At 42.6% G+C, this 12,500-nt stretch overlaps 2 protein-coding genes across 3 annotated transcripts in view; both read left to right on the plus strand.

Moving 5' to 3' along the window:
- The window catches only part of LOC132139421 (geranylgeranyl transferase type-1 subunit beta-like), an 18,783-nt gene extending 17,192 nt beyond the window's left edge, over positions 1–1,591 (plus strand). The window contains exon 9 of the mRNA XM_059547768.1: positions 1,443–1,591. Coding sequence (XP_059403751.1) covers positions 1,443–1,591 — 149 coding nt within the window. The remainder of the gene's footprint in view (positions 1–1,442) is intronic.
- Positions 1,592–3,347: 1,756 nt separating this feature from the next.
- LOC132139425 (E3 ubiquitin-protein ligase TRIM36-like) overlaps positions 3,348–12,500 on the plus strand; it is a 15,333-nt gene continuing 6,180 nt past the window's right edge. The window contains exons 1-7 of one of the 2 annotated variants that reach the window (XM_059547773.1): positions 3,348–3,489; positions 4,360–4,600; positions 8,473–8,816; positions 8,893–9,039; positions 9,966–10,061; positions 10,444–10,697; positions 11,713–11,834. In XM_059547773.1, coding sequence (XP_059403756.1) covers positions 3,421–3,489; positions 4,360–4,600; positions 8,473–8,816; positions 8,893–9,039; positions 9,966–10,061; positions 10,444–10,697; positions 11,713–11,834 — 1,273 coding nt within the window. In that variant the 5' untranslated portion in view covers positions 3,348–3,420. Of the gene's footprint in view, positions 3,490–3,886; positions 4,053–4,359; positions 4,601–8,472; positions 8,817–8,892; positions 9,040–9,965; positions 10,062–10,443; positions 10,698–11,712; positions 11,835–12,500 lie in introns of those variants that run through there. The other variant, XM_059547774.1, reaches the window with a different exon arrangement.

Raw genomic sequence — 12,500 nt, forward strand, 5'->3', positions numbered from 1 at the left:
GATCTTTAGACTGTCAATCACATCTTTTCAGCAGCCTCAGTTACAGAAGTATTTCCCATTCATTTCTTCCATAAGAATTAGGTTTCCAAAATTAGATTTGATTTGATTTGAAAACAATCGGACCAAACTTGCAAGATACTTGCGAAGCAACATCAAATGAAACATAATGTCTACATATAAAGAGATGCTGGTTTACAGATGTTAGTGTGTGTATAGAAACAGTAAATGCACTGCTGATCAAAAGTTTGAGTTCAGTAAGATTTTTTATTTATTTTTTATTTCTGTATTTAGCCTACATTTATTTGATCAAAAATACATTAAAATGTTGAAATATTATTCTTATGTCAAACATCTGTTTTCTGTGTGAATCTGTGTTAAAGTGTAATTTATTTCTGTATTTTCAGCATCATTCCTCCAGTCTTCAGTGTCACATGATCTTCAGAAATCAGAATAATATGATGATTTACTGCTTAAGAAACATTTCTGATTATTATCAATGTTGAACAAATTAATATTTTTGTGGAAATTTTGTGCTACATTTTATTTTTCAGGATCCACAGATGAACAAAGTTCAGAAGAACAGCATTTATATGAAACGGAAATCTTTTGTAACATTATAGACCACTGTTCAAAAGTTTATAGAGTCAGTAATTGTTTTTTCTTTTCTGTTTTGTTAGAAATTAACCCTTTTATTCATCAAGGATGGATTAAATTAATCAAAAGTGACAGTAAAGACATTTTTAATGTAACAAAAGATTTCTATTTTTTAATAAACGCTGTTGTTCAGGAATCAGAAAATCAGAAATGAGCAGAAAATGTTTTATGAAGATCACTGGAGACTGGAGTAATGATGCTGATGTAGTTATTAATTGCTCCATTATGTGATTGAGAGTCTCGTGGCAGGATCGGTGTGTTTCGACTCTGATCTCTGTTCTGAATCACAGGGAGAGGAAGCTTTCACCAGGTCTTCCTCTTTTAACGATTACTTTAAAAAAATTAGTTGAAATAATGTTGAAATCATGACTTCATCATTGATTAACGACCTCGTCTGTTTGAACGGTTTCTAAGTTATTGTTAAATCAGTTCCGATGTGGAGGAAAAGAATGGGATTTTGTGTCTTTCGCTTCCAGTTATCTCACCTGTACAAAACAGTCTGTTATTCTGCTTGATATAGCAAGCAGGTGTTTATCATATTATTTTAACGTTTTGTCATAAGTAGGGTTAGTTGTAGTTATTTATCTGTAGCTCTGAAGCAGAAGTCTCCTGTTCAGTTATGTACTGAAAACGAGGCGTGTCCTGTGGGAGAGACGCTGATGACATCACAGGGTTCTGAACGGGTCAGCATGAATTATTCATGAGCTCTTAAAGACACAGTACTGTGTTGAGTGTGTCAGCAGCAGCTGTTGAGTGCCACTGATCTATCGTCTCCTTCTGTCCCGCAGACCTTCTACACACGTACTTCGGCATCTGTGGCCTGTCTCTGATCGGAGAAGCTGACCTGCGGAAGCTGCATCCGGCGCTGAACATCAGCATGCGTGCGTTCGAGCGTCTGCGGCAGCTGCAGGGGGTCTGGAGAGAGAAGACCACCTGACCACAGACCAGAGCTCAGATACACACCGATGAACAAATGATCACATCCAGCATAGTCAATTATTAAAGGGAAAACTGAAAATCCCATTCATTTCCTCCACATCGGAACTGATTTAACAATAACTTAGAATCCGTTCAAACAGACGAGGTCGTTAATCAATGATGAAGCCATAATTTCAAAACATTATTTCAACTAATTTTTTTTAAGTAATCGTTAAAAAGAGGAAGACCTGTTGAAAGCTTCCTCTCCCTGTGATTCAGAACAGAGATCAGAGTCGAAACACACCGATCCTGCCACGAGACTCTCAATCACATAATAATCGTAGGCCACAAGTTTGTTTCATCGTCTGCCATGTTTAGTTTCTGCCTTACAGACAGATGAGCTGTTACTGGAGTAATAAGCACTGTTTATCTCTTTATATATAATATATTTCTGCTTCTTGTTCTTCTGTGAAATCATTGAATATGTCTCAGGTGTCTTCAGGATGTTACAGTGAGTGCTGTATACACACGAATGTGTTTCAAGGATCAAATAATGAAATTATTTTTTCTATCTTGTGATATCTAGTGTCTAGTCACACTGCTCGTATTTTATTATGGTGTAAAGTTGAAGTGCTGAACTGACGGACTGTGAGAGTCAATAAATGAAGAGCTTTTATCACGTCTGAGAAATAAGCGTTTATGATGCTGCTGGTGAGAAACAAGTATTTAATAACAGTTCAGTTCAAGAAACATGTCTGAGATTTCTTTGAGATTTAGCCATCATTCACCTCAGGACAAAAAACCCTCTGTCAAATATTACATCATATACTGTTTATATACTTTAATTACATGTTTTGAGGAATATATTGCATTAAGGGTCGTGTGCATATTAATGGAAATGTGTATGTGAGCAAAGATCACCTTGCTAAATCATTAACTTAGAATTGTATGAACTATGAATATAACTGTACAATTACACACACACACACACACACACGCAAACATCCTTGTTTGTACTGTTTCTTTTGACTCATGAATTACAAAATGTAAGTGTAACTGAATGGAAATGTCTGAATAAAACTCTTTCTTGTTTTATTCTTTTGAAAAATATTCTACCCGTCTGGATCTACTAGAATAAAGGGAGATTTTCCAGAGATTCTTCTTCACTTCAGCTATTTTGATTTTGTTGTCATGCATAAGAAGCACAAAAGTTTTTATAGGACAATGATGCAGAATTATGGCTCAGAGACTGTTTGGATTTAGTGTCAAACCTAGAAAGCATCAGATGTAAAGATCTGTCCGTGTGCTGCATGTCGCTCCAGATGGAGGAACTACATCTGTTCAGAGTCTGAATGACCCACATAAACACCGAGATCACATACAGCATGTTAAATGAAGCAGATCTTCTGAAGGAGCATCCTGCCTTTGCTGGGTGACGGGCTGAGACTGTGGATCAGTGTTTATTCATCAGTATTTCATCATGTCTACACAAACACAAAGCAGGGCTGATTTTGTCCTGCTCCTGCTCTCATAATATTTTCGACATGATTCTGTCTTCACGCTCACACACACGCTCAAATGATCTTTATTTTCAGGTTATCTGTTTATATGTGTGACCTGATGAAAGTTTCATCACTCGACAGATCTACACAAAGAGCTGTCATTCCCACGAGGCCACGCCCACCGAGCGGCCGAGTGGGCGGAGTCTCGCGTCTCCAGATCATCCTCGAGTTGAATGAAATTTCCCTCTAAATCCGCGAGCGGTTCTGACAGAAGCTGTTCCCGCGCGGAGGATGCCGACACGAGGACACAGATAACCAGACCACCATCATCATCATCATCAGCAGGATGTCGGACCCGGAGATGTCGGAGATGTCGGAGTTCTCGAGTCTCGTGGAGCGCATCGAGAGAGGCGAGGTGAGCGTCACATCTGCTCTTCATCTGAGGATGATGATGATGTTCAGATCTGCTGCAGCCAGCACGAGACGTTCCATGGAACGAGCAATCTTTATATGTAATAATAATAATTGTGCTATTATAATTATAATTGGTGCTTTATAATCGCTCAATCATCGCCTCTTATGTGCTGTTGTCAAGATCCCGTTCATGTGACGTCACTGCTCCACCTAATCTTTTTTCCATCATGTATAATAATGTTGTGAGTGAACATGAGAGGATATTTGTGGGGCGTGCTGGAAAGAATGTAGTGTACATAAATAATGATTGGTATGGTGTATAATGAGGCGTTCTGGCCCCGCCCCTTGTTTAAAAACCTGATCGTTTCGCTGCAGGGTTGCTATAGTGACGGCCGGAGGCTCCGCCCACACTCGGCTTGTTGCGCTCGCGCGCGCGTTACCGGCGCGTTACATTGTTCGATTCGTCCTCGATCTGCGCGAATCTCTCGTTTGAGAAGTTGAGTCCGGAGCACAGAGTTTGTCCTTCATTCCTTCATTGCGATGTCCAGGCGAAGCTCGCTGCTAGTAAGTCCGTGAATCCGGTTCATCCTCCTGAATGAAGCCGCTGTTGTTTGCTGACGGAAAGTTGAACCGGTTGTTTGAATTTATTTAATTTATACATATTTTAAAATGCTTTTCGAATAAAACACCGGCCTTGTATAGGCGCTCATCCTCGTGACAGAGTTTCACAACTACTTAATCTCACTTCTTATGCTTGAGACAGAAAGACGAAAGTGAACAATGGAAGAAGTTCCCCAAACGCGCGTCATCGACGCACCGACGCGCGGGGGATCTGCGCGTTGACGCTAAAGGCCGAGTTTGTGTTCCGCAGGTTCCGATGAAGAGCATCGAGCGGGAGCTGATCTGCCCCATCTGCCAGGAGCTGTTCACACACCCGCTCATCCTGCCCTGCCAGCACAGCGTGTGCCACAAGTGCGTCCGAGAGCTGCTGCTGCCCAGCCACGACGACTCGATCAGCACCGATGCGGGCTCCGAGAGCTCGAACCCGGGCAGCCCTCGCGCCAGAGTCCCGTCCCCGAGCATGGAGAGGCTGGAGCGCCTGGTGCGATCAGGTATCGAGCTCAGAAACATCGAGATCTCAAGACATTATACTTGATCTGACGCATCTTAGACCCGAGTAAACACACTTTATTGATCAGGAGAACAGATGTGATCTGATTTAGCATCAGAAACTAAATTAAACAGCAGAATATCATGGCACAGAATCAATTTCTTTCTCAGTATTTTTGTCTTGTCCAGCATCCTTAAATCAATATAAGTGATAAATTGAAATTGTGAGCTTATGCTTAAAACTAAAACGAATATCTATCAGTGTGGAATAAAAACTTTTCTCTTTGAATTCTGTTGATTTTTTTTTTTCAGCCCATCGGCAGATATTTGTTCTTGTTTTTTAATTACAAACTCCCTTCATTTTGATAAATTTAGCTAAACAAGACGTATTTCAAGTCATTTTGCTTTTCAAGTAAATGTAAATAGTTTGAAGAATCTTTAGACATTTGCACTGAAAAATGAATAGAACTTGGGGGAGATGAACAGCAGAATAAATTACATAAGCTTATGTTGGCGATAACAAAAACAGTCTCATTTATTGCTGCAGGGTTAGGTCACTGTTGTGTTAGTGTCTTTCCTCATCTCTCTTTTTACACTGTTGGCTTTCATTGCAGTTTTTCCCCAACAAATGTGATGCTGTTTTTATGTTCGTACAGTCACTGGTTGTGAATCAGGTTTCACTCCACTTCTGTTCACGTTTAACCATTGTTAGTCTTGTTTCACTCTTCTCTCTGTTGCCTGCAGCTTCGCTGAGGAGGTCGTTTGGAGGGAGAGGTAGATGTGGGTTATGTAATTTAATTAGCAGTAGTGAGTACTCTGTCTCTAGAACCCTGTCCTCTCGCTCTTCTCGCGCGCAACGCTCTCCGTAAACAACAGAGGAACGAATCTCGAGTAGATGCCGCTTAAAGGGTTAGTCGTGAAAAAATGAAAATGTTCTGCTAATTTACTCATCCTCGGATCATCCAAGCTGTAGTGACTTCTACTCCTTCAGTCGAACAGTAAAGACGATCTTTATCTGAAACTGTGCTCACTTTGAGAATCAGAAACACATTTAACCGACAACACAGAATGAATCCCTGTGGCTCCTGACGATATACCGAAACGATCAATCTGTGCAATAAACTTTATTTTCAGCATTATTTCCTGTAATCCAGAGCCTCAGGGAAACAGTCCGGTTCACAAATGAATCATTCTTTTGAACCGGTTCATTTTAGTGAACTATTTGAACCAGTTCTTCAAAGCGGACTGAATCAGTTCAGACTCGAGCATTACAGATCTACAAGTTACTCAATCAAACTCACTTTCAGATGCTGGAAATGAGCCGAAACACAGGTGAATCTGATCCAGTGATGAATGAACGAACTGATTCAGTGCTCCGGTTCCTCCAGCGGTCACTGAACTGAGGAACCCGTTCGACTCGGACCGAACACAGAAGAGCCGCTGATCTAAGCATGAACAGTTTTTATGGTTTCTCACCGTTTATGTAGAAAGGTGATCTGGTGAAGACTAGTTTATATGCTTTAAATATAAACACATCCGCATTTAACATTATTATTGGCTGATTTAATAATTATGTATATGTGACATCACTGCAAGACTGAGCCAGTTCATTGAAACTCTCAGAAAGCTCCAGTTCTCTGAATCGAATCGTATTTCTCAGTCTGCTTGAGGCTCTGGATTACAGGTAATAATGTTGTAAATTAGGTTCAATTTCTTTCACATACTGAACGTTTCGCTTCATAAGACCAAAATATATCATCATCAGGAGCCACGGGGATTCATTCTGTGTTGCCTAATGTGCTTTTCTTTGACTCTCAAACTGACGGTAGCCATTGACTTCACCAATGAGCACGGTTTCAGCTAAAACTCTCTTTACTGTTCTACTGAGGTAATAAAAGTCACTACATCTTGGATGGTCTGTGGAAGAGTATATTAGCAGGAAAACTTACATTTTTGGGTGAACTGTCCCTTTAAATCCCTGGTGAGCGTCTGTTGAGTGTGTTGATCAGATCTCTGCGGTGTGTCTGCGTCTGTGAGAACCCGTGGTTAATGTTCCCGTGGAGGACCGCGGGAATCCCACAGCGTCCGTGAGGAACAACCGCTCATGCCGGAGAACATTGAGACATGTTTCTTCTAGACAACCACAACTAACTAAATAGCAGTGAACTAGCAGAATGTTCTCGTCACATGATGATCTTCCTTCGACCGGTGCGTGTGTGAAGCCTGCGGCTAGGAGACGCCGTCGAGCTTCAGTGAAATGTGCTCCGTAGTCTGAGTTTCAGGACCTGCTCAACCCTTCTGTGTCAAGCGCTCCTCTCACGGCTAACAGATGAGACCCTGTCTGTTAAACGTGAGCCGGCGGGTCTGACAGTGTGTTATCTAGTGACGGCCGTCTCTTCTTCTTCTGAGTGGCCTGTTTCTGCTCTGAGCGTTTATTTATTCCTCATTGCGGCAGCATCAGCTCCCAGCATGCCGCGCTGCACACACCCCCCCAACCCCCCCCCCCCCCCCCCCCCGAGCGGCCCGAGTACACGCTTTACTTCAGTCTGACTCCCTTCCCCGTGTCCCGCTCAGATCTCCCGTCCTGTTCATCATCGCGCTGGAGTGCGTCTGCATGCGCCGCTTCCTTCCATCCGTGCTGCATACAGTGCTGTGGTGTTGTCTCTTCTTTGGTTTGTTTGCATTTCACTTTGCTGTTCTTTGTCATCAGTGCTTGCTGGAGAAGTGATTTCATTCACCCTGACCAGGACTGTCTGGAGGTTGATCTCACTTTAAAGCTGCTGTGTGTGATCATCTGGCCCTCACTGGCACTAGAGATGCTAGAAACTGAACAAAAGCTGAGATTCTTAGCCCTGAATGTAAACGTGATAAGTGATGCATGAGTTGACCGTAAAGAGGTCACGCTTACTCTAGAAACTCTAGGTTAGGGTTGGGTTACGCTTGTTTAGCTCAACGTCTCATGCTACTGTTTACACAGTCAAAGAAGTTCCTGCCTCTGTTCCTTTAGAACAGGAAAAATAAACATGATGTATTCTTAATGTAAGCTGTGTTTTAAAGGAGTGTAGATGGCATGCTGGGAATTAAAATAATCAGGTTCAGTTTTCAGCCCAGTGTGTCGTAATTAATTGCATCAGTAATTAATTCTTGAGGAGTGAAACCCGGACGCTTCACACACTTCTGACTCGACCAGTGATCATCTGTTAGACTGAATAGTTGTTGACCAATATCTGTTTTTTGACAGCCGATATCTTGGAAAGCCGATATAATTGTATTTATTTGAATTAATATTCAAGAAATTTGAAATCATTTGGAAATGGATTAAAAAATAAATGTGTAAAATAAACATACTTATACATTAGATGACAAAGTATTTGTCACAAATAAATAAATATTTAATAAAAATATAATTAAAAAGCAAGTAAAGACTTTAACCAACAGGGCAGTCAGTATTCTGTGAAGTTAGTGTGCATTGGGAATCATATTTTACAAATAAAGGCAGGGTAAACAATGGAAGAGTGTTTGTGGAAACCTGTCAGGAAATCATCAGTGAATGATCAGTTCAGTTTGGGAGAGCAGAAATGACACACGGCAGCTTTAAAAACAGTGACCTCAATCTCATTCAGCAATGAAATAGATTACAGAGAGGCCTGTCATTCAGCTTTTTGCTTAAAATTAGTTTTTAACTGCCATTTTTTGATCTTTTGTTTCTCGTGTCCAGATCACTGTCTGCTGTTGTGCTGTGTTCAGTTTGTTTCTCAGAGTCACTCCACGTGTGTCTGACCTTTGTTGATCACTAGTGCTTCATTGTGTGTGTGCGTGTGCGCGTGTGTTACTCCCCCTTTATCTTGACCGCTGTCACGTGTCGCTGCATCAGGGTCCATATCTTCTCCTGGATGGAGGCGCTCCTCCGTCACTCCCCGGGTCACCACCTTCCCGTGTCCCGGCTGTCAGCATGACATTGATCTCGGGGAGCGAGGGATCAGCATGCTCTTCAGGAACTTCACTCTGGAGAGCATCGTGGAGCGTTACCGTCAGGCGGCCCGAGCAGCCGTGGCCATCATGTGCAACGTCTGCAAGCCGCCCGTCCAGGAGGCCACCAAGAGCTGCATGGACTGCAAGGCCAGCTTCTGCAACGAGTGCTTCAAGATGAACCATCCCTGGGGAACACCCAAAGCCCAGCACGAGTACGTGGGACCCACCACCAACTTCAGACCCAAGGTCCGTATCAGAGCCAGCACCGCTGCGCTGTATCAGCTGCTGTCATTGATCTAACCCATCACTCCCTGGGTTCCAGGTGCTCATGTGTCCTGAGCACGAGATGGAGAAGGTGAACATGTACTGTGAGGTGTGCCGGCGTCCCGTGTGTCATCTGTGCAAGCTCGGCGGATCTCACGCTAATCACAGAGTCACTTCCATGAGCAGCGCCTACAAGATCCTGAAGGTGCGTCCAGTTTAAACACATTCACTGGCCTGTTTGTGTGTCCATGTTCAGAAAAGCTCACACCTGGGCCTTTACATCTCAGAATTGCTAGTTCATGTCGTGCTATTCTGACTTCTTTTCTCAGGGTTTATTGAGAGTTTAAATCTTACAATTCTGAGAAAAAAATCAAACACTTTTTTTTCTTCTATTCAGTGACAGAAAGTGATTTGTAATGTTAGTAAGAGTCATAATTTAGAAATAAATGGCCATGTTCTACCCTGATTTTGTCCCTGTAATGTGAACCGTTTAAATGGGCGTGTCTCTTTAAGACTTCAGTGTTAACCTCCACTGCTGTGATTGGTCAGTGTCTCTTCACGGTAACAATTACAGGTTAATCGTCACTTGTTATTCTGAGTGCCTAAGATGTGTTTTTTGTTTCTACAGGTTATCTTAAGTGTGTTTCCATTTATTTAGTTTTAGTATAACTTTATAACACCATGCTTTATTTGTTTAAAGTAGAAACCAAACCAATGTTAGCCAAACCTAACCTAACCTAAACCAGTTTCATGGGAATAATTAACCATTATGCTTTGTGGCATCTTGTAGGCCTAGAAGACCAAGTCAGTTTTCTCAATCTGTGACCTGTTTAAAGTGTTCATGGCTGAGCTGAAACCAGCGCTGTTGTGTTCCTGCTCAATAGATTTGTCCAGAGAGAGGTCAGTCGCTCCGTCTCTGTCAGCGTCTGCGGAGTCAGAAATATTAGACGACTGCAAACAGGAGCCGTGGCTCATCCATTTTTAATGCAGTATTTCTATCTTAAGATGTTCTGTCCAGGTCCCTGTGTTGTAGATCACTAAAGCTGTATGAGGCGTCCAGCGCTGTCCAGAAATCATGCTTCGGCCGATTGTTCCACCGTGTTCTCATGGGCTTCACTTTTCTGTCAACAGGAGAAGCTATCGAAGAGTATCCATTACCTAATCAGTAAAGAGGACCAAGTGAGGACTCAGATTTCTGAGCTGGATGTGTTGATCCGTCACACAGAGGTAACGGCGAGCTCATTTCCTGCTTGATCCTGTTTGGTCAGAACAATGGCAGCAGACGCTGTTTAGCGGGAGTTCATGAAATGAAGCAGTCACAGCGTCGAAACAAATGCATGTTATTACAGTTTAAAGGTTTATTTCACTTGTTTTACTGGTGTTTGTTTAAAAATAGGAACATGAATAAAGAATTTGGTCACGTTGTCCAACCCTACTATGACCCAAATCTCTTTTTTGTTTTGTTCCCTTGACTTCCTTATTTATTTTAAATAGGGAAATTGATTTGTCTGTACTGCTTAGTAACTCTTAAAATAGTCAGAAAATGTCATGATAAGATCATGGTTTTGTGTATTTGCATGATAGTCTCATGAGCTTCCTCTGAACGCAGGAGAACGGGCAGCTCGCCGAGAGACGCGCCAACGAACACTTTGAGCATCTTTTCGAGACGCTTCAGGAGAGAAGGACGGAGATGCTGCGCTCCATCGAGCAGTCGAGGAACCTGCGGGTGGAGCGTCTGCGGGCGCAGGTGGAGGAGTACCAGGGCATGCTGGAGAACAGTGGCCTTGTGGGATACGCTCAGGAGGTGCTGAAGGAGACGGATCAGTCCTGCTTCGTCCAGACGGCCAAACTGCTGCACGTCAGGTTCGTCCTCTTCATGTCTCAGGATCTCTGACCGCAGCGTCAGATTCAGACACGTGTCTGTAATCCACAGTCTTTGTCCTCTGGCTTGTGTTTCTAGATTTAAACAAGGTTCACCGTTCATTCACTGTAATCCTGATCTCTGTTAGTCCTCAAAGCTGCTTTGGCTTTCACTTTCCCACAATCCCTGAGTCACTGCTTCTGCTTCGCCACATGATCTCAGCCGATCTTTAGGACTCATGGCAGTTACACACTTCATACAGTACAGATCGTTTCAAAGCAGCTCCAGAGTAATGAATCCTGTCATTAATTCAGATGATTTAAAACATCTGGACAACTCTTCCCAGACAACTAGACGAAGTTCATCAAGACGGACTTAACATTGGCTTGAGAAAGCCTTGCCTGAAAAATTTAAGTAGTTGTAAAAGTTTTAAACTGTTTTAAAGATTGAAATGATAGAATGATTAGAAATATTAGGTAGAATGGAAGCTTAAATGAGTCTAATGTGTGTCCTGCAGCACAGAAGCAGTCATCAGTAGCACAGGGATCTTTACAGCAATAGACAACAACACACTGTATGGGTCACAATTATACATTTCCCTTTCATGCCAAAAATCATTAAGATATTATTTAAAGATCATTTTCATGAAGATATTTAGTAAGTTTCCTACCATAAATATATCAACTTAATTTTTGATTAGTAATATGCATTAAGAACTTCATTTGAACAACTTTAAAGATGATTTTCTCAATATTTAGATGTTTTTGCTCCCTCAGATTCCAGATTTTCAAATAGTTGTATCTCAGACAAATACTGTGTTCGATCTTTCTCAAGCAGCGTAATGAATGCAACTGTTCCTCTGGGATCTGTAATGCACTTCTGGTAGTGTGTCATGGTTCTGATTTTCTCTCTTGATTGAATCAATGTTGTGTGCAAGTAATTCATGAAACATTTCTGCGGTGCTGTTGGGAAATATCCACTTTATTTCACATCAGTTGAGTGTGGTTTTGTGAACAGGATTCAGAAAGCCACCGAGTCGCTGAAGACCTTCCAGCCTGCAGCGACGCCGTCGTTTGAGGAGTTTGTGCTGGACACATCGAAGGAGGAGATCCTGCTGAAGGAGCTGAGCTTCAGCGGCGGTGAGAGTAATACACTTACAGGCTTTCTGAACCATCGGGGTTTCTTGTGTTCATCTGTCCTGAGCTGTGAGGTCAGTCCTGCTGAGCAAAGGCTCCCAGGGAGCGGATGGAGAATCGGTCAGGTTTTATCCTGATTAGCACAATTTTAACATTGTGAGACACTTTCACCTGTTTAGATGCTGACCACAGAAGCGCAGGAGCTCATTGATCAGCACTAATGCTTCTGATGGCTGGAATCTCTTGCTGTAATGTGATTGGCTGAATCTCTTGCTGTAATGTGATTGGCTGAATCTCTTGCTGTAATGTGATTGGCTGAATGGTTGACGGTGGTTTTCCATCATCAGCTTTAATTCTGCCGCAGCAGAGTCTCTCAGCTTTTTGCCATATTTTCTGCTGCTGTCGTCTCGTGGACTTCTCTGTCCGGATCAATAGCTTGTTATTCACTGAGAAGCGTTTCGGGCGTCGTGCCTGGGCTCTTGGCAGACCGTGACGGGCCCCGTTTCCACGGTGACCAGCGGGCCTCGTCCTCGGGGTCACGTGTGTCTCTCTGTGTTGGGACGGTTTAAACAACAATAGCAGGACTCAGAGACGGCAGATTTATGCTGCATTTCACAGCAGATGCATAAAGATCCTCCTTTATTCCAACAGCGCTTTCAGAATGAGTCG

The sequence above is a fragment of the Carassius carassius genome, unplaced genomic scaffold (assembly GCF_963082965.1).
Source record: "Carassius carassius unplaced genomic scaffold, fCarCar2.1 SCAFFOLD_70, whole genome shotgun sequence".
Taxonomy (NCBI): Eukaryota; Metazoa; Chordata; class Actinopteri; order Cypriniformes; family Cyprinidae; genus Carassius; species Carassius carassius.